This window comes from Pimephales promelas, chromosome 2, assembly GCF_988280905.1.
Source record: "Pimephales promelas chromosome 2, fPimPro1.hap1.1, whole genome shotgun sequence".
NCBI lineage: Eukaryota > Metazoa > Chordata > Actinopteri > Cypriniformes > Leuciscidae > Pimephales > Pimephales promelas.
In genome coordinates, this window is record NC_142770.1 from 4,567,475 (window position 1) to 4,590,732 (window position 23,258).

The following is a 23,258-nucleotide window of genomic DNA, read 5'->3' on the forward strand; positions in this document are numbered from 1 at the left end:
TATTTTACTTGCCTTACACACACAGAGAGAGAGAGAGAGAGAGAGAGAGAGAGAGAGAGAGAGAGAGAGAGAGAGAGAGATCTAGTTAGTATTGAGTTGTGTTGTTTTAATGCATCTATTATTGTTGAAACAGAGACTCGTGCAGAAGAGATCACTTACGCAGATCCAGTGTTCTACAAAAGAAACACACATAACACAGTAAGATCGTTTATTCCTGTCTTATGTCATTATTATTTCAGTGAGAAAGATATAGATAAGTGTGTGCTTGTTTTTGTCTGATCAGTCACACACACCAACGCTATATTATATATATAAAAGATTTGTATTGCATGTGTGTTATATTGATACGAGATTGGACGTTGCATGTTTGTGCGTTGGAGATTAATATTTAGTAAATACAGCACTTGCTTTGTTTATACTATTGAGGTTAAACTACTGGAGTCACATGGATGACTTTTTTAATGCGTTTACTATCTATTTTTACTTTGAAAAAAACTATATATCGCAACTGCTTAATCAGGAGAAACCTAACATGTATAACTATTATTATTATTATATCTTGTGTTGTGTTTTTACAGAAAGTAGAAGAGGAGGATAATGTGGTGTATGCACCAATTACAACGAGAAGATCAAATTTAAATTTTACAAGACCCAACTGCGGGATCTACGATGGATTTAAAGTATAATAATTTAAGATAGATTCATGAAATTACCCTGTATTACAAGGACTTTTAACAAATTACCAAACCATCTGACACAATGGGAAATGTTATGTTTTTTTCTCTTTAAGTCTTAAAGTTTATGTGTGTAAATCTCATGAAAAAGTCAAACGTAGATGTAAAACACTGGATTGGAGACTCTGCTGCGGTCTCTTTTATTGCCTCTGTACACAGATGTAGTTCGATCTGTAGTGCCAGAGCTGTGTGTGTTTGATGTCAGAGAGTGTGTCTTGTGTCCGTAGTGTCTCAAAGGTGTCAATAGCGTGTGGTTGAAGGGTTTTTTTCCATATCCTGCTTACACGAACCATGACTATTTTAAAACCTGCTTGACAAAATACTGAACTTATACAAAAAAAAGTCTCAAACCCAACAAAGATATTACTGTGGAATATGAAAATATCATATTCTTTGTGTGCATATGCATTATGATCTTTCATGCATGCTGTGATCGTGCAGTAAAGAAATACTGGTTTCAGTCGTGTTTTTTTTTTACCAGTTTTAGCAACATTTCCTTCTAAGAAGAACTATTCTTGATAACCCTCTTGATATGTCATATCCTGTTAGCACTATTCTGACAGGGCTAGTTGAGTTACAATTCTTATAACTCAACGTCTGTGATTTCATGCACTAATTTGGACGTGATTAGCATCTTTATGTTTATTACAGAGGAGTGTGTGTTTTCTTAATGTGGGCATTACAGAAGGTCATGTGCTGCGTGCATCACAGATAATGTATGTGTTTTAATTTATTATTTGGTGATATAATTAAAATTTATTATAAAAAAACATACAAGTAAATTTCACGAGTTTATATAAGTGGCTGTAACTTGCATAAGTATTTTTCCACCTTGGAAACATTGCTAAGCTACGTAACATGCTATCTGTTTCTGATGCAGAAAAGTTAGTTCACGCATTCATGACCTCGAGACTAGATTACTGTAATGCTTTGTCCTGCATCCTCAATAAACAAGCTACAGTTAGTGCAAAATGCAGCCGAGTTTTTACTAGATCAAGAAAATATGATCATATAACACCGATTTTATCATCTCTACATTGGTTACCTATTAAGTTCCGTATAAATTACAAAGTACTACTACTGACCTAAAGCCCTAAATGGTTTAGCTCCTGTGTATTTAATGGACCTTCTATCGCCCTAAGATCACTAAATTCAAGGCTTCTGGTCATTCCTAGGATATCTAAGTCCACTAAAGGAGGGAGGGCGTTCTCGCATTAAGCTCCAAAACTCTGGAATAGCCTTCCCGATATGGTTCGAGGCTCTGACTCGTTGTCCCAGTTTAAAACTAGATTAAAGACGCATCTCTTTAGCCAAGCATTCACATGCTTAAATCAGATCGAATGCATTTAATATTATAAAACTTGAAGAGTCTGTTATTTGTAGGCCTATAGGTTGCAGTATTTAAAGTCATTACGTTCCTGTGTGTAGTGCGTGAATGATGGGTGGTTGGGCAGATATAGTGTTTTGCGGTAGGTGGTATGCTATACGGAACTGTTGCCACTGAAACTGCTTTAACGGGGGCTCGACAGCCTTAAGGCCCGTACACACCGGGACGAATATCAGCGCGCGTTATTCGTCAGCGTTTTTCAACGCGTTTTTTGTGTTCACACCCAAGCGTTTTTCGCTGACGATGAGCCGAGTGAACATGCAAATTCATTCCCTGACATTAGATGGCGCTTAATGTAAAACAGAAATAATAATAGAATACTATACTAGGGTGATCATATTCATGTCTCAATGTTTATTTTGACAGATAGAAAAAAAACGAATGAAATAATGATAGAAATAATGTCTTCTGTATTAGAAAAATAAATATATAAATAATAAATAACTAAAAAAATGCCTCCAAATGTAACAAAAAATAGCTCTCACAAACTTACAAAAACGAACTAACAAAATCTATTTATATCTTTAGTTTTCATTTTCTTTATCTTGTTTTTCTTCCTCGTCCACCTTGTTTGCCCATCTATATTTTGCTGTAGAACTGATCTTTCCCAGCAGTTCTTGTTTGAAAATATTTTCATCACTCAAACGTTACACTCGTCCTCATACATGGGGATCGAGCGAGAAAAAAAAACCCAAACAAACAAACATCTGGTCACAATCGAAAAATAAAATAAAAGAAAGAATACAAAGAGTCGGCAGAGCGGTTATCTCCTCTCCTCACTTGTCAAAATCTAACTGACACTATGAACACTACGCAGTTCTCATCTCAACTCAGATTTCTATAAAGCACAAAGTGATCGTTTTACACATGTCACGGGAAAACAGGACTGTTGGTCACCCTATACTATAGGCCTACTATTATTACACAAATACTAATATAAATATTATAGCTCTTTATACTCCGAGACCAGCAACTCAACATTCATCTTGCCCATAGGTATCTTGCCTTGTACGATATCTCTTCTTCGCCGTATGTGCTCGGCAAGACCGTTTTGTGTTTGAACGCCCCCAGAAGTTGTGTTTTACTGTAACGTCAGAAGTACCAGACACGTGAGCAAACCCGCCAATCTCGTTGGTCGGATAGGTTTTGACGCGGCGCGTCAAACCAAAAAAACGAACCGAGCGTTTTTTTTAAAAAAAAATGACGCTTTTACGCGTGGCGTTTTTCGCGTCGGTGTGAACACTCACATTGGCGCCCATTGTTTTGTCACGAGGCGTTAAACGTCGACGAATATCGCGCGCGAAATTCGTCCCGGTGTGAACAGGCCTTTACCGGTTTGAGCGTATGGTTGGGTGGGTTGCGGAGAGATTGTGGTTAGGTTTCAGCAGCAGGTCAGGAGGGATGTAGAGGTCCGTAAGCTGGGCTGAGTGGAGTGGGGTGATTCTGGGACGTCATAGTCACTGTCTTCAAGTTTTTAACATCTAATCTCATGTAATAGAAATCATTATGAACAGCAGCTATGCTAATTATTTCCCATTTGCTTTTCTGCGGTTATCTCGGGACGCAAGTCCTGAGGAAAATGGCGTTCGTCAGCTCCAGTTTGTATCCAGCCTCTCACGGAGACGATGCCCCACCACCTGCGATGAGACGACTCAACGCCTGTGATGAGACGACTCAACGCCTGTGATGAGACGACTCAACGCCTGTGAAGAGACGACTTAACGTCGGCGATATGTTATGCCCTAAATTATTACATGATTAACTAAATGTATTTTTCCATGTACATTTTTGAAATGCACTTTCTGTAAAGCTGCTTTGAAAAAAATATGTATTGTGAAAAGCGCTGCACAAATACGTCACTTTGTAGGACAACTCGGACGCTATAAGCTAGCGGCTCATGGGTTCCCTCGGTCGAAAAGCAATGCATTTTCCCCATTGACTTTTGGAAAATCGCAAAAAAAAAATAAGATATGTGTTTTGGGTTGTGACCCTTTACACGTTTTGTCTATCAAGATAATCTTTACAAGTTAATCCAAAATGTATACATTTTGAAGCCTATAAAGATTTTAAAAAACACAGACACAATATAAAGTTTAAAAAAAACACAAGCAGGTTATAATGTGTGTTCTATGTCATAGATCAAAACGTGAAAATATTTAAAGGCTTTGTTCACCACAGACCTTATTTCAGGCGATTTAGCAAAAACCCATTCAGAGGGAACCGGGAGTGCTAAAATGCTATTTCACTTCCGCGTTTTGGCCTAAAGATTGACGTCGTAACTAGATTTTATTATTATTATTTTATTATTACTATTTATTTTAATTTTTTTTGCAAACATTGAACATAATATGATAGATGTTAATCTTGTTACTAGTCTTTTCCACTAGATGTCATCCTCTTATACCTTGAATGACAGCATGAAAGACGTTCCAGAGAGCTGAAGAAACTGCCTTGCCAATTTAAGCATTCAAGCACAAGACATAAGACACATCACATCACATATGTTTTTAGTGTTAATCAAACTACAAATGACAAAGAAATCACTCCATGCTCTTCACTGAAACCTTTATGAGATTATGCAGTGTTATATTTCATTTGATTAGGTTGAACCTTAAAAGCACTGACTATTTAATTTGTGTATTTGTTGTATTGTATTTGTGCTATTGCTTATAGTTTAATTGTTGAATTAATTTCACAGGCGTCTATGTGTCATAAGTAACCTTATTTATTACAATACATAGATCCAGGTCAGGGATGAAAAACAACTGATATCATTGTTTTTAATGTTTCTGTCTCTATCTTGAATTACTGTGTCTATTAAAGAGTAATGGAGTGGCGAAGTTACGACGTCACTCTGTAGGCCAAAACGCGGAAGTGAGTTAGCATTTTAGCACTCCCGGTTCCCTCGCTCTGGGATATTTGAATGGGTTTTTGCTAAATCGCCTGAAATAAGATTTGTGGTGAACACAGCCTCTAAATATTTTCACATTTTGATCGATGATATAGAACACACAGTTATAACCTGCTCGTGATTTTTTAAACTTTATTGTGTCTGATAGTGTTTTTTAAAATTTAATTTTGGATTATCTTGTAATTATCTTGATAGACAAACGTGTAAGGGACACAACTCGTTATTAAACACAGATCTTATTTTTTGCGATTTTCCAAAAGTCTATGGGGAAAATGCATAGCTTTTCGACTGAGGGAACCCATGCGCCGCTAGCTTCCGAGTTGTCCTACAAAGTGACGTCATCACTTCGGCACTCTATGGTGTTATATTTAGAAAGTGGTGTTTTATTTAGTTCTGCTTAAGATCTGTGAAGTGATTCACGAAATGTAAGCCTTTTTGGACGTCTGACCTGTGACGATGGTTTTTGATGGACTCGTTTTCCATCAGTCTGTTCTGAGGTTCATAATCGCAGTGGAAAACTACCAAGCACGCGATGTTTGTCCACCCAGCAGATCACACCATGATTCAGAAGAAATCAGACCACAGGTTTCAGTTTGACTCAGATGTTAATGCCATTAACGGCAAAAAAGCGACTGTTGTAGCATTCACTAACTAAATGATTATGCATCATTATAAAGTCCATAATCTTTATTTTACCATGAATTTTAGGAAGATTTACACAATATTACAATCTACTTTTATATACTAGGCACAGTCAGACAACTAGCATTATATCAGTGCTAAAAAATAATGTTTTTTTTTTTTTTGCTAATAAGAACATGTAAAGTCTTAAGAGCTTAATAATTATGTTTATATGTAATAATATATAATATGCAGAGCATGTGCGTGTGCATTATAAGGGTTAAACTGTGTCATGGGAGTATTCACACCAGCTTGACTGTTTCCAGCACATTACATCAGACACTGAGGAAATGTTTCACACACTTGATTTGTTCTGTGTGTGTGCAGGAGTTGTCTTGGTAAGTTATGAAATTTTACCAAGCTTAATTATTTATGTTTCAGAACATTATCAACTGCGGGTAATCAAATTAGGGATTTGCTTTTGCTTTTCTTCACTTTATATTCTGTTTTAATGTCCCACATTTACAACTAAAAAATGATTGAAGATAATGAGTTTTACAAATGTGAGATGAACCATCACGTTTATTTTGCTCTGGAGATGTTGCAAAATTTATATTAGAGACAAAAGATCATGCTCATAAGTCTGTTCATATTAACCTTTTGTGTGTCTGCTGCTCTTCAATTCACATTTAAATGTTGCAAACTAATTTCAGGGTTTCTAAACCAACAAGAATGAAAACTTGTTTTGTTCTCAGGTGTGTTTGGTGATTCAGTGTCACTGATGGAGGGAGGTTAGATACAGCGATGCAATAAAGAACGTCTGCGTGAAACGTCTCCTGGTCTGTGCTTCTGATTTTTCTCCACTTTGGAAGGAAAAGTTGACTACACTCCCTACCAAGTGAGGCAAGACCACATAAGGTGCCATTTGGGACAGGCCCTTTGTCTCTCGGAGTGTCCCAAATGTCATAATTGTCAAATTCTTCTTAAAATCAATGGTACCTTGGCAAACAGAAATATACTATTTGACAGCTATTTGACAAAAATATTGTAAAGCTGTTCTGTGTAAGGGAAATCTGACTGTGAGGTTCATAACATCAGGACAGGAAGAAGTTATTGTGTAAGAATGAATTGTTTTCATTGTTTTTGAACCATTATAAGAGCTTTCCGGGTGGCGTCCATTTTTTTTCTCTGACTCGGACATGCAAAAAATAATAGAACGCTTGAAGTGTGGACATGACGTCAAATCCGAAGTCCGAGTCGGGTTGTTGGCTATAATAGAACGCACCATTAGTCCAATAAAAGCTTTCATTGACATCAGGCTCAGCAAACGACTCGTTTTTCAAAGTGGGGAACTATGACGTCAAAGAGGATGAAACACCACCCCCGCTGAAGAAGATCAACGCCTACTTCAACACGGCTGGTTTAGCCCCGCCCACCGATTCACGCACTACACGCATAGCTAAATAACATAAATGCCTACCTCGTGATAACGTACCGGATCGAGCTACCAAGCAATACAAAATATTGACCTGCCTGGTTGTGGAAGAAGACAGTCGCTGCATACGCTTCCTCTGGATTCCAATAGGATTGCATGGATAAACTTTATTTTTAATGACGTTCCAGCTGATGAGGTAAAACATCGTCCGTCTGTTCGCTTCATTTCACTGAGGATTGTTTTGTCAACAAGACTGGATTTGCAGACGATTAAGAGTAAAGAACGGTGCTGTGCCGTCTATATTGGATCGGACTGGTGCAACACACATGCAGACTCTGGGTCGACATTGGACGTTTTCAAAACAATTTCCCCCAAGTGCATCGACAGGTGAGTTGAAACTCATTATAATATGCAAAACTGTTATCCACTCACAGCAGTGGGCGTTTTTGATGTTTTTGAATGCAAAAACCAAGCGAACGTCATAAGTTGACCTCAGACAACAATATAATAAAATTTAAAAAGCCAGTTCATGACCCCTTTAAACGTTTTTCAAGGCGAACGTTATTGATCGTAGTATCACTTTATGATGGAGACGCGTCATTTCATTGCTTAATCAATAGCTGAATGACGATCTGCTTTTTTTCCCTTTTTTATTAAAAATTTCACAGATTTGTTGGCTATAGCAGGATATCAGATATTCCGTTTGTCAAATATGTGCAATAGGATGTGTTTTGTTGTTCAAACGCCTTTATAACGATCGCGTTAGTTGAGCTGTATGCGCTACGTATTTTAGGTATCTTATTAAAATAGCCTACCTATGAACTACATAACTTTACATTATTAGGAATTTACAACCTCCGGCTCAATTTGAGATTATTATTTTTATTATTATTTGCATGGAGTTTGCAAAGTGACATAATGAATCAAAGCACAACACGTCCACACTTTTTTCTCTCTTATTTGTTGCAAACTTTTTAAAATGTGATAGTAATAAAATCAATTTTAACAGTTAAACTTCAAGCCTATTATTAACATTTTGTTGGGGTGAATCCGAAGTGGGGAATGGCAGAAAAATTTTGAAAGTGCTGACTTGTTCACTTGTTGGGGAAGTCCCGTAGAGAGTCAGTGTATGTGGGTGTGGGTGTGCTCAACTTTTTGGTTCTTGCCAGGGGGAGGCTTTGTGTTAACTAAGTTCGCTATAAAACTGTCAACTGAGTCCTGATACTCTACAATACTGAATCATTTATTTATTTATTTTTTCAAGCACAACTCAAAAGGTCACAAACTTGACTTGGTTTGTACTGCTGGTTAATGTTTCTGTGCTTGGTTCTCAGACTGGTCTCTTGATCACCACATTGAAACTTTTGCTTGGCTGTTCCTCGCCCTAGGCTATAAAATTCATCATAATTTATCATAACCTCAACTGTTCTTCACATCTTTACAAACTCTGAGTTGTGTAAACAATTAACATTGTAGACAGTAGATACCCTCTTAACACAAGTATCTGTGCATGGATCTCTAAAATCTATGTAAATGGTTTCAACTTTGAGTAAATGGGTTTGTTATTTTGTTATTGTTTTATACCAGAACAGCATCTGTTCTGTACAGTAGTGTCTCCCTCAGTGTCAAACAGTTTCTAATGTTTTTTCCCCTAGTAGATTAAAGTGCTTAAAAACGGTTTATAGTAGAAGTACAGGAAGATAGTCTGGTAACACTGATGGTCCCTTTTGAACATCCTGTTGACTAGAAGTAACTTTGCAACCACATGACAAATTACTCATTATTAGACTGTCTGCTTAAAGCCCCTATCATAGCATTTGAAATGTTCCTATTTTTGTTTTAAGAGCTCCCAAAAACAGTTTAACATGCATGCAACGATAATAAAACACTTTATTTGTCTTATAATATTATTATTAGAGTCTTTATTGTCCTATAAGGATATTCTTATTCACACATATCATTGTTACATTTCATGAAGGGTGTGCACAGCCTCATACATATAACATTTAACAAAAACAAAACCAAAAATTTGTTTTTATAATATGCAAAAATATTATAAATTTTATAATATGTGGTATCGTTGCAAATATGACCTCTAACTACCGATTCTTCACATGCGTAAATGAAAACAAAGTGGCTGAACTATCTTTGCATTGTAGAACACAGCGTCTTCTCGACATGATGCTATGATGAAGTATTTGAATGTGTAGACTTCAAGTTTACACTTCCGTCTGCGCGCGCAGTAACTGGGCGCGGCCAATGTGTATTTACGTCACGACAGCCAGCTAATGACTCGTTTCAAAAACAATTCATTTCATAGACTCAGAGTCGACTCTCACTTTTGAAAGACAATAACTTTATATACGATGCACTTTCAGATATAAATCTTTGCAGGATGTTTTCATTCCCTTAGAGCTATATTCCACACCATATGAACAGTCATTTTCAAAAATCCATGATAGGGGCTCTTTAATATCTGCCAACTCTTTATTGTGATGCTCCTCTCCATAAGACAATCTACTGACTATAAGTAACTTTGCAATTACATTTAAACTTATTCTATTCCTAACCCTACCAGTCTACTAATACTCTACTAATACTCTAGTGAGAGTTAGTAGATGTAGGTGCAACATATAGTCAACTGAATGTGTTAAAGGGACCATCCAAATGAAGTGAAACCCAAACTCTTCACCAAACTAAACACTGAATGCCTACACAGCAAAATCCCCATGTACACTTGCTTCAGTGTTCATTTTTTTAACACCCTGGAGTTGGACCTATATGTACACCGAGAGTGTACATATGTACACTGGGGATTTTGACATGACGTGTGTGTGTCCACCCAACGGATCAAAACCCCATTAGGTTTCAGTTTGAATCGAGATAAAGCCAGTGCAGTGAGATCATACAAGGTTTTAACTTGGTTTTTCCATTTACTACAAATTTGAATAAACACACATAATTTTAAAATCACTACAGTGTTTCATTTTTGAATGTAGGTCATCAACAATTCACACAATACATGTATCCATCTGAAACAGTCCGGTCGCTGTACAGCCTGAGAAGAAAAGCTGTCATTGAGGCGTTAATAATATGAACTTTTTGATAAAAATAAAGAATATTTTTTATCCATCAAGAACACTCCACTGGGGATACTCCATTTTTTTTTCGCTCAGAGTAAAATAGTTGAGTTGTCATAACACAATGACGACAGAGTTGCGACGGTCAGAGCAAGCTCGGATATATTCTGTATTCTGTTTGTAATCGTTCATTCTCGGATGTGGCGCCGCGCGCGCTGTTACAAAAAAAGCTGTGGTGAAACAATCAACTTGTCATTTTTGCCGTGCTCAGGCGGACGCGTCGAGTATAAAGGCTTTACTCCGTGTCAGCCCCAAGGTTATTATAGTTTTGCATTTTTCATTAGTTTTTATTTTTATTTCGTTTTGAATTTTTTGTTTCAAATTCAGTTTAGTTAATTAGTTTTAAAAGTGGGATTACTAGTTTAGTTTAGTTTCTATTTTTTGAAAATGCCTAGTTTTAGTTTAGTTTTTATTAGTTTTAGTGTTGGTTTTAGTCTTTTTTTGTAGTTTGGGTTATTTGTCAGGGGCAAGGTTGAAAAAGGTCAGAAAAAGAATTGTGTAATAAGATTCAGATTCAGATTCAATACTTTATTGCCATACAACTCGTTACAAGTTGTTAGGGATTTGCTTCAGTGTGCTCATACAAACAAAATACAATCAAGGACGTAAATAGAACAGCAATATACACCTCAATATCCCCCAAGGCATAACACTTGACACAGACAGATAAAAATAAAAAGAACACACCGCTCACCACATACTTGGATGATAGTCCATGATGCTATAGTAATTGATATCAGATAGGTGTGACAATTACATGTGATACAGTGCATAAATCCACAGCTATGCAATAAATAATTAGTCAATAAAATCACTGAAGAAAATGACACATGAACGACCGTATGGGTCAGCCACAACAGGAGTCACTCTATCAGAGATGCCATGAGAAGAGCTTTATTTACCATGAAGGGTTTGGCGTCAGGGGCAGACAAGACACACAAAACAATCTTCTTTTTAGAAACTAAATAACCTCGAACAAAAGAAAGAAAGCAAAAAAAAAAAAAAACAATTTAAAGGGTTAGTTCATCCAAAAATGGAAATTCTGTCAGTATTTACTCACCCTCATGTTGTTCCAACCCCGTAAGACCTTCGTTCATCTTCAGAACACAAATTAAGATATTTAATATATTAAGATCACTCCTGCATACTAGTCCATAGGCTTCTTGAGGGAATGACTCTTGCTGTCCTCGAAAAGTCATTAAAGACATCGTTAAAATAGTCCAAGTCCAATAGTCCAGGGGCTCAATCTTAAGTTTATCAAACGACAGAACAGTCGTTCTCCCTCTGCGCGAGTCAGGTTACTAGTTTAATAGCGTAAGCTTCTGTTACTGTACCTCACACGCATCACACACATGACCAGCGTCGGCCAATAGTGAGCCTACGTGTGACGTGGCTTTACGCTATCACACTACGTTAACTGACTACAGGCCCATGGAGAAGGAAGTGAATAGTTGAAATAAAGTCGTTATTTTTGTTTGTTTTTTGCACACAAAAAGTGTTCTCGTCGTTTGATAAAGTTAAAATTGAGCCACTGTAGTCACTTGGACTATTTTAACGATGTCTTTAATGACTTCTCAATGCCAGCAAGTGTCATTCCCTCAAGAAGCCTATGGACTAGAATGCAGGAGCGATCTTAATATCTTAAATATCTTAATTTGTGTTCTGAAGATGAACAAAGGTCTTATGGGTTTGGAACAACATGAGGGTGAGTAAATACTGACAGAATTTTCATTTTTGGGTGAACTAAACCTTTAACTTGCCTAACTCCCTTAACCATAAATAAGGGGGAAAAAGAAATAAATTGGCGTCAAACATCCAACATCCCTTAGTCTGGTTAATTTTTTTTTTTTAATTACTCGTTAAAAAAAAAAGTATATTTAAACACTTAAAGTGTTAGTTCACCCAAAAATGAAAATGAAGTCATTAATTACTCACCCCATATTTTTTTATTTAATTTAAGGGCTGGATCACTGCTACATAGGCTCCTAAGGGATTGAAACTTGACGGCCCAGAAAGTCAATGAAGAAAATGTTTAAATATTCCATGTGACTACTGTGGCTCAACTATAAGTTTATCAAGCGACGAGAATACTTTTTGTGCTGAAAAAACAAACAAAAATAACGACTTTATTCGACTATTCCTTTTCTGCCTTGTGGGCAGAAAGTCGTTATTTTTGTTTGTTTTTTCGCACAAAAAGTATTCTCGTCGCTTGATAAACTTATAGTTGAGCCACTGTAGTCAGTGTTGTAGTCGAGACCACCTCACTCGAGTCCGAGTCGACACCGAGACCAGAGAGAGTCGAGTCCGAGTCAAGACCGAGTCCATAGAGAGTCGAGTCCGAGTCCATAGAGAGTCGAGTCCGAGTCGAGTCCGAGACCAGAGACGGTCGAGTCCGAGTCGAGACCGAGACCAGTGAGGGTTGATTACCTAATTTACTTTTATTTACTTAGAGAACTTACTTTTTATTTACTTTTTTTTTTTTTTTTTACTAAATTTACTTAGAGTTTAAAAAATATGATCAGTTTAGGATAAAAAGGCCACATAGTAGGTGGTGTTAAAAGTAATTTTATTACAATTTGTCATGCGCAGTTGTGCACTAGAAAATCACCAATCACTGGGCGTGTCAATCAATTTAAAGAAATATTTTATTCACATACATTAATAATCATGAAAAATATTTTTAATTGAACTCGAGTGGACTCGGGAATAATTCCGAGTCCTAAAAAAAAAATGTTAGAGTACGAGTCAATTCCGAGTCCAACTGGACACGAGTCCATGACAAGACCAAGACCATTAAAATATGGTCTCAAGACCGAGTCCGAGTCTCGAGTACTACAACACTGACTGTAGTCACATGGAATATTTAAACATTTTCTTCAATGACTTTCTGGGCCAAGTTTGATCCCTAAGGAGCCTATGAAGCAGTGATCCACCTCTCAAATTAAATCATTTTTGGGTGAACTAACCCTTTCAATCTCAGGTCGACAAGTTAGAATCAGGTGTAGTCAATCGGGCAATAGTCAGATAAAGGAGAATATCAGAAGTAGGATTCACAACAAACACTCTTAATTGAACAATGAGGAAACGAACAAAGGTAAAGAGAAGCACAATCAGATTTTAAACTAGACACAAAGTACAATAGCATAAAGCACTAAACCAACAAGGCTCAAGGGCCTCCATTGAGTGTTTAGGCGGTCCTTACTGCACTGTATATATAATTATCCTGGTCAGGTGCTTAGCAGGACCAATCACTGCTCAGTTTAACAGGGTTAACGCCCATCTGAAACACAACCATGTCTACAAAGAGAGAGAGAGAGAATTTACTCAAGGACTCAAGGACAGTTGATATGAACACTAAATATCTCAGGGTCCTAACATTAGTTAGATTCTTTATTCGCTGTTGGAGTCTGACTGGTAAGTTATAAAAGCTTTTTCATGGCTTGATCTTTTCCCGTTTCAGTGTAAATTAGAATTTGATTATTTCCATCTGCTTTTATGTAACAAAAGAATTATGAATATTTTATTAACATAATACAAGATCTTCTAACTTTGAATACAGTCTATTTTATGATTAGGAAGTTTACAGTGACATTTTCAGGTCTGGAAATCTCCACAGTGAATGTAAATGTTCAGAAAGTGTGACCTTTCCATTGAGCTCTCAAATATCAGGCCATTTTTTGTCTTTTTAAAAATATTTCTGTGGCTACGACTCTATAAATGTCACGGAAATTCACAAGTGAAAATATGCAGAAAACTTACAATGCAGACTATCCAGTGATCTAAATATCTGACATAAATAACACAAGTAAAACTGTACTTATTATATAGTTATCATGCATTTATTATCAATCAATTTTGAAACTTTAAACAGTGATTGTTCTCTCCACTTTAAAACAAATGAAACTGTAAGGATGCGCTGCACCAATAAGGTTGATATTTTATAGTTAATATTTTACATTTTGTTTTGTGTTTGTGCTTGTTTTGAATATTCTCAAGCTGATTTCAGGCTTTGTAAACCATCAGTGTCCGTAATCTGTGTAAATCTGTGTGTTCATCAGGTGTGTTTGGTGATTCGGTGTCAGTGATGGAGGGAGATTCTGTTACTCTAAACACTGATCTTACTGAAATACATGAAGATGAAGATATACTGTGGAAATGTGGAGCTAAATATTTTACTATAGCTGAAATCAGCAGAGATTCTGGAATTTTCATCACTCATGATGGTCCTGATGGGAGATTCAGACACAGACTGAAGCTGGATCATCAAACTGGATCTCTGATCATCATGAACACCACGACTGAACACACTGGAGTTTATGAACTAGAGATAACTGGAGTGAAAGTGACATCAAAAACATTCAGTGTTTCTGTCTATGGTGAGTGGAGATCCTTTGTTAAAACTTTTACATTATAACACTATCGCTCAAAATAATTAACAGGTTTGAGTAGGGCCAACTTAATATTGTGTCTAAATTAACAGACACAAGTTCATAAAACAGGTTAAATTATTTCATTGTTATGAACTTGTTTCTTATAATGTAGTCAAACTTAAAGGGATACTCCACTTTTTTTGGAAATAGGCTCATTTTACAACTCACAGTTGAGTTTTACCGTTTTCGAATCCATTCAGCCGATTTTCTGATATTTAGAAGAATATCAGTAACTAGACAGTTTCAGGTCTCATTGACTTCCATAGTAGGAAAAAAATATACTATGGTAGTCAATGAGACCAGAAACAGTCTGGTTACAGATATTCTTCTAAATATCAGAAAATCGGCTAAATGGATTTCAAAACAGTAAAACACAACTGTTTAACTCTGGGGGAGTTGTAAAATGAGCATATTTCCACACAAAAAAGTGGAGTATCCCTTTAAATTAAATTGAAAATGGGTTGGGATTGCTATTTCCAAGCATGAATTGTCATGACACTTAAAGGGGAGTAAATGCTAAAATTAAGTGTTATAAAATATTTTTTGTGTGTCGGATTCATGTTACGAGGGAGATTTAGTAGTGTTTATTGTGCTTTTTTATTGTTGCACTCTTGCATCAAATGCTATGAAAATGCTATCAAAGCATTGTCAACAATTAGCAAGGTAGCATTTCTTTTAATTAGCTGGTTAAATCCAACCAAATTTCCACTACTTAAAGTATACAAGTTGTGTGTACATTACCATTTTAAATGGATGAATGAGCTTACTCAAATATTTCAGGTTAAGAGCGATTAAAATGTATGATTACAAAATAAAACACAAATATAAATGTTAAAAAAAATAACAAGTTCTGCTAACTCTTAACCCTTAAATTATTTTAGTTTTACCAACTTACATTATTTGGGTTTACAGTGCACATATACTGTAAAAAAAATATATTGTTGGTTTAACTTAAACAATGAAGTAACCTGGTTGCCATAAATTGTTAAGTTCATTGAAATGGAAAAATTGAGATTGATTAAATCATCAGAAATCTGAAGCACATAAATTATTTAAATTGATTTGACAAAAGAAAATATGTTGTGATTACAAATCATGAACATATTTTTTTTACAGTGTACTTTTGTTTTTTAAAGGGATATTTTGTGTTCAGTACAAGCTCAAACAGCATTTATAGTTTAAGGATAATTAATTATATTTTTGAATTGTCAAGAAATGTTTAAAAATCGAGGTGGAAGTATTTGTATTTGAAAGCTGAAATATGAAGCTAATTTAATTATAAAAACATTAATTCCTATTTTAATATTATTTGAGCTGTTAAATAGTTTATAAAAAAATTTACGTTGTTGTGATGTCAAGTGAAAAAGTTCTCTCACAGATTGGCCCCATTGACTTCCATTTTAAGTCACTCACTGTTACCTCCATTTTGTATTGTTAGTAAAATCTATTTATTAAATTAATAAAGAAACGATAAAATTAAACGCTGTTCAATAACTATAGATGATGTTATAAAATTATATATTTTATAATAAAAATATTTATAAACGATTCTCATCATGATTCTGAAGATGGTATCACGTTTCATTCTCAAACGCAAAGTAAAGTGCATGAGTCAAACACACACCGCACTGAGAGAGAGAGAGAGAGAGAGAGAGAGAGAGAGAGAGAGAGAGAGCTGTTAGATGAGCGATGAGTAAGTAGGTCAAGTGTATTATGATAAACCATTGCAGTAATAGTGTGGAGAGATTGGTTAAGACCACTGAGGAAACGGTAGCTGAGTAGAGACACACGACTGAGGATTCGCGGGTGCAGTTCAGTTCGAAAAGATTTAGAATTTAAAGTGGAAAGAGTTTGTGTGAAGCCCAGTGTGAGGGTCAAGATCAATAATGCCGAGCCTGGTTTCTTCCTTTCTTCGTACGAACTTAATCACAAATTAATTTACTGACTGGTGACTTGGGTTACGTCAAAAACGTAAACCTGAGATCGCAATAGACGTGAAGGACTATAATGTGTTAAGAGCTTGCTCAAATACTGCAGAGCTAAATCATTTAGTGCTTTGTAAGTAATCAGCAATATTGTAAAATGTATACAATGTTTAATAGGCAGCCAATGAAGTGTTGACTGGGGGCTGATGTGGTCATACTTCCTGGTTCTGCTAAGAACTCGAGCGGCTGCGTTTTGAACCATCTGTAGTTTGTTTATTAAGCGTGCAGGGCAACCACCCGGTAGAGCATTATAATAATCTAGCCTTGAGGTCATGAACGCATGAACTAATTGTTCTGCATTTTTTATTGAGAGCATATGATGTAATTTAAATATATTTTTAACATGAAAAAATGTGGTTTTACAGATACTAGACATGTGTGAAATGAGCACCAATTCATGTTTGCGTAATGCACTCTTTAAAGAATGATAAATAAATTAAAAAATAAAATGTGTATATATATATATATATATATATAGACCATTTCACAAGATGTAAACAACACTGGTCCAGAAGCACTTCCTGTTTCAGTTTTTTAACACTACATAAAAGCTGGGATAAAATACAACCAACAGAACATTTAAAACTGAATCAAAAAGTTAAATAAACATCTTTAAGATGTTTTCTCTTTACATGTGAAATAAAGAAAACAGTTACAAACTGAAACAGGAAGTGCTTCTGGACCAGTGTTGTTTACATCTTGTGAAATGGTCTATATATATATATATATATATATATATATATATATTTATTTTATTTTTTTTAAAGAGCGCATTAAGCAAGTATAAATTGGGGCTCTGGTCAGGAAATAGACAGACTGGCTAAACCGACCGTCTGCAGGCTGTTTCACTTCACTGAGGTCAGATAAATCACACACACACACACACACACACACACACACTTCTTTTTTTTTCTTCTTCGGTTGTCCATCGAGATCCGATGATGACGTCCACGCCTTTTAACGGTGAGATCTTTGATGGCTAAACAGTCCTATCCTGGACCCACAAGCTCTATTGCAGGTGGGGCATATGCATGTGGTTGTCACATTGGCAGCTCTGGCTGCATTTCTCCTGGCTCGCTTCTGCTGTTTTCTGGTTGTCCTCTCCATCTCTAGTGTACAAAACCCCCTCTCCACATAGCTGTCGCCAGATGGTGCGGTCAGCAGCAACATCCTCCAGATCCTTAGGTCTGATCTTACACTTTCCCAAGGCGTTCTTCATGCGCTTCTTCGGACCCCCAGCTGAGCGTTGACCATGATGTAATTGGCCATATAGTACTCTGCGGGGCAGACGACATGGTGGCATCCTTATCACATGCCCCAACCACTGCAGTTGGCGCTGGTGTGGCACACACACACACACACACACACATATATATATATATATATATATATATAGCACCACTGACTTTAGACCAGGTTTCAGTTGGTCAATGGCGCAGTCATCAGTTTCCTCAGAATAGCAACTCGCCAACAATGCCCCTGAACACACCTCGTTTTCAGACCAGCAGCCCATGGGCTCACAAATGGGTGCAAATGCATTTGCTATTTAAACAATGTGACTCAGGATGTGAAAATAATAACCGTAAAATGATAACGGGCCGCACCTGGAGCCGTATTGTGCCAGGTGTATGATACGTGTTCTTGCGGTGTTTCTTGACAAAGTGACATCCTGGCATAATAATACAGCCTTTTTAGGCGTTTTCACAGATTTGTGTGAACAGGGATCGTTTAGACAAAGTTGTTTTTTAGTACATGTAAACATACCATGTCACATTCCCACAACCATGCATTGTCAAAACTCATGAAATGCATATACAACGTTATATTTTGCTGTTAATTTAGCAATTGTTTAAGGCCATTTCAATAAATTGTAACCAGCCCCAAACTCCTAGAAAAATCAGACCATCAACACACAACAGCGAAAATAATTGTGTAGATTCATCCTTATTTCTCCTTTTTCTCTCATGTTTTCCAGCTCGTCTGAGCACTCCTAACATCATCAGAGACTGTTCTTCATCATCATCATTAAACTGTTCAGTGGTGTGTTCATCATCAGTGTTGAGTGTGTGTGATGCGACTCTGTCCTGGTACGCAGGAATGAGTGTATTGTCCAGCATCAGTGTGTGTGATCTCAGCATCAGTCTCTCTCTACCTCTGGAGGTGGAATATCAGGATAAAAACACCTACAGCTGTGTGCTGAACAATCCCATCAGCAACCAGACCACACATCTGGACATCAACACACTCTGCACACACACATGTGCAGGTACACCACCACTCATCAGATATGTGTGTTTATTAACTCTCTGGGGTTCTTCGGGTCAATAATGACCCGAAGCGTTTAAATAAAAAAAATGTTAAAAATCGTAGCTTCATCGGAATGGTCCGAAACTTGGTGACTTTAATGGTACTTGGTATATGAACACCCCCAAAAAATGGGGACAGGATTTGAAAAGTCTAAGTGGTCGAAAGAAAAATAGTCACACTCAGGACCTTCGGGTCAAAAATGACCCGCATAGGAAATGAATGGGAAATTGGCAAAAATGTGAAAATACTGAGTATTTTTTTGCGCGTAAAATCTACAAATCAGCCACGATCTTGAAAAAAAGTACACAACAGTGAAGGGGTGAATCTATAAAACATCAAGAGTGCAAAACAGACACATCCACACACACACACACACACACCTTTATACACAAACACACAAAAAAAACTCAGATTATACATGCATTTTGCATTTTTAAAAAGCTCAGTTTGTCCATCTCATTTCAAAAATTGCTTTTATGAGGCCTAGGCTTGACTCCAAAATGAAATAAAGCTTTTAAAAAAAAAAAATTTAATATTTTTTTCTATTATATTAAATGGGAGAAAATTTGGTCATAATTATTGCATTAATACTAATTATAAATTTTAGCATTTTTGAAATTTTCTCAAAACACCAAAAAAGAAAAGAAAAAATATTATAAAAAACAAGTAAAAAAAAAAAGTGATTTTCTTTTTTAAATATGAATCCCGCCCTTTAGGTCAATTTTGACCCGAAGTTCCCGAGTGTGACTGTTAAACGAAGAACCCCAGAGGGTTAATTAAACTGTTCTTTCATGTTATTAGTGTTGATGTTAGTGTTCACATTCACTCACACTTATGGTTCCTTTTCTCCATTACAGATCAAGGTCTGCCGTTATTGTACACAGTGTTGATTTCAGCTGCTGGATCTTTGATGATTGTTGCTGTAGTCATAATGCGCTGCAGGAAATGTAGACAAACAGGAAGATGAGTCAGAAGTACAAGCTAATTACAAATGCAAAAATATGAAAAACTTTGTCTCTTTAACATGTGTGGTGGTTGTTAATGTAGTTCAGACCCAGGAGGAAGGACTGATTCAACACAAGAACAGACATTGCAATAAGTTGTTGCAGTCAGTTAGTGTGATTGAGGTTTGCCGAATCAGACACTCAACTGTCATTATCATTACCTTCAGTACAAAAAAGGGATCGTTTAAGCATGTTTTTATGCTGTTTACACTTCAGTTTGTTCTGTTTGCACTTTAGTGTTTTCCATATAATTAACCCTTTTTTTGTGATTTATCCTCTTCTGTTTTATTACTTGGTGATTTCAATATACATGTTGATACTGATTATGCAGAATCCTACAAACTTTGTGCATGTGGATTTTTCTACACACTCAAAAGTAGAGCTGGGTTAAAAATAAAAACAACATGATTTGTGGATTGATTCTGAGATTTTCAGTGTGCACAACGATTCTCTCTTGAAACTGAGCTTAGTTTTTATCAATAGATGGCACTTTAGGTTCATTAAAGGGGGGGTTGACTGCGGTTTCACTTTTTTCATTTTAAATAGTGTGTAATGTTGCTGTTGGTGCATGAACAGTATCTGCAAAGTTGCAGCGCTGAAAGTTCAGTGTAAGCAGAGATATCGTCATTTAAAAATCAGGAAGTATATTGCCTACAAAAACGACTGGATTGGGACTACAGCTAGGTTATGGTACGTCACTAACCCACACATTTGCATCAACCGCTCCCTCCGGAATATGCAGAAAAGGGCATGCGTATATTTCTGAGGCACGTCGACTCGTCGAGTGTTGTGTTCACGCAGCTGTCAGGTCTTATGTCTTCGAACTTCCCACAAACGCTGTACTTCGTCAACAATGGATACAATTTATGTTTGATTATGTTCCTGAAAATGACGATCGTAATCTAGCTCTCTGTGCTGCGCATTTTACGGAAGACAGCTTCCAGAATCTCCACGAGTTCAACACCGGATTCAACAAGAAACGGTTACTAAAACATGAAGCAGATCCGACTTTAAAACCAGAGGCAGTTGTTGGGCCACAACCTGTAAGTAGGCGAAGACTTAATCATTTTAAATGTATTTGCATGTATAATTCCAGACGTAACGTTAGCCTTGTGTTTTAGTTTTTTTCAAATGCCAGCGCTAGCTTTATTGCCACTAGGGTATTAGTTATGCTATTTTGTGTCTACGACAAACGTGTACAAACATGAATTTTGTATTGTGCTAATGTTGTAAATGTATTTTTCATGTATATATATTTTATAACGTTATTTTCGATTTGATCAAGAACGTAAACATGCCAACGCTGTTTGAGTATAACATTAGTAGCTGCTATTGTTGCCAGTCAGATGCTATTGTGTTAAACAAACGTGTATAAAGTTAAAAAAAATGTAGCAAATCATCATTCAGAAATGTTTATTAAGAGCCGTGTGTGGTTCTGTTTGACTCGCTTCATCGCGGCTTTCTCGGTCTGATTCTGGGTCATACTGATACTGCAGTTCGACGCATATTTACATCTGGACCGGTGTGGTGAAGAGATGGGTCCGCCTGAAGAGATGAGTCCCACCTTAGGACCCAAGCGATCCGATTGGTTCAAAGCTAGTTTTATGGGTAATCGCTTTAGTGCCTGGTTACAAATCACTTTATTAAAAGAGACGTTTGAAATACGTTATAACGAGTCATTAATGTATTTTAACTTATATGGTTCATATACTAGTATAGATTGTACATTTAAACATTTCTCGTTCTTAGTGTTTTTAGTTAGCTTAGTAGCATAGCATTTATCCGATGATTCATGCTAGCTGAGATTTACCGCAGCTTATACTTACCGTATTCGAAATGCAATTATAATTGTCACTGTTTTTGTCTTAATAATCAGCGCGATATGTTGATAATATGAATTGTTTGTCTATTACAGGACAGTGTAATAAAAATTACTGAATCACAAATCGTAATGTAGCCTAATCATTATCAAACTTAATTCATATCATAATTTTTTTTTTTTTATCCTGATTAATGAAAGAAATAGCATTTTCACGTATGTTTTGCAACGTTAAGTTATTTGTTATTAAACAATAAGGCATAATGCATTTTTTTAAATTACATTCATGTCATTTTGTGTTCTAATTCACATGATTTGTCATAATTATTTCTTAAAACAGAACATCATGCAATAAAATTAGTGAACCAAAACTTACAGGCTATAAAAATTACTTCTGATTAAATTACACATCGCGAGAACATATTTAGATCAGGCATACTACTGCCATACTATGGGGTTCTAAGGTGGGACTCATCTCTTCAGGCGGACCCATCTCTTCACCAAAAAAAAAAAAAAAAAAAAAAAAAAAAACACACCGGAGCTCATGACGTGCCCGTAAAGGTAATGGACGTTAACTTTCCGGAAAACGTAAGCGACAGTTTAGCCAATCACAACACACCGGACCAAGCTAACCAATCTGAGCCCACGACGTGTTTCTGAGGGAGTGGTTTCATAGAATCAGGAAGTCAACCGCTCGTTCGAGGACAGAGGACTAGGAGAGCGCGGCTGACAATAAACGTGAAGTTTATGAAAAATAAGACTTTTAAAAAAATGAAAAATCACGAATACATGTTATATTGCACCCCATAAACACAATCATGCAAAGAAAAAAAGCAGTCAACCCCCCCTTTAATGTAAACAGCTCTCTGTGAACGCACTTGTAATTCGCTTCAACCTTTTCGAAACATACTGAAACATGATTTCATAGAAGATTTAAGAGTACGGTTGTTTCTAAAGCATGCAGTGTCATCTGCTGTTACAAACTAAGCTCAGAATACGGAGAGAGAATTGAGATGCATGCTGAAAATCTTTAGGATATTTAATTATTTGTTATTTTATTTTTATTGATTTTTTTGTCCAAGCACTACTCATAAGGTCACACACTTGACTTGGTTTGTACTGCTGGTTAATGTTTCTGTGCTTGGTCCTCAGATTGGTCTATTTAAAACACGCGTTTGCCTTTTCCTCGCCCTAAGCTAAAATTCATCATAATTTTTTTTTTTTTTTTTATAAGTATTTTTATTAGGATTTTAAATTTTACAAAAAAGCAAAAGAAAACAAAATACATTTAGATGTATACAACTCAATGAATGATAATATCAGCAGAAACAACAGAATGAATAATTATTAATGGTGGATGATATTAATAACAATAATATAGAACTAAAATAGAAAATAAATAAAAAAAAAACGAATAAAAAGGAATCAACTGATAAATAAAAGCAACCAGGACATATACAATTTCAGTAAGGGAGCACAATAAAA

General features: G+C 36.2%; 2 protein-coding genes and 1 long non-coding RNA gene across 3 annotated transcripts in view; 2 read left to right on the plus strand and 1 right to left on the minus strand.

Annotated features, from left to right (window-relative positions):
* LOC120486601 (uncharacterized) overlaps positions 1–23,258 on the minus strand; it is a 147,053-nt gene that overhangs the window by 91,010 nt on the left and 32,785 nt on the right. The gene's annotated exons all lie outside the window — the stretch shown is intronic.
* On the plus strand, positions 132–1,534 carry LOC148995745 (uncharacterized). Its single transcript, XR_016147019.1, has 2 exons — positions 132–198; positions 579–1,534. It is a non-coding gene; the product is annotated as an uncharacterized LOC148995745 (long non-coding RNA).
* Positions 5,449–23,258, plus strand: part of LOC148995746 (uncharacterized) — a 33,182-nt gene continuing 15,372 nt past the window's right edge. Inside the window, exons 1-4 of the mRNA XM_089121122.1 lie at positions 5,449–6,051; positions 6,409–7,284; positions 7,354–7,475; positions 14,287–14,604. Coding sequence (XP_088977248.1) covers positions 7,265–7,284; positions 7,354–7,475; positions 14,287–14,604 — 460 coding nt within the window. The 5' untranslated portion in view covers positions 5,449–6,051; positions 6,409–7,264. The remainder of the gene's footprint in view (positions 6,052–6,408; positions 7,285–7,353; positions 7,476–14,286; positions 14,605–23,258) is intronic.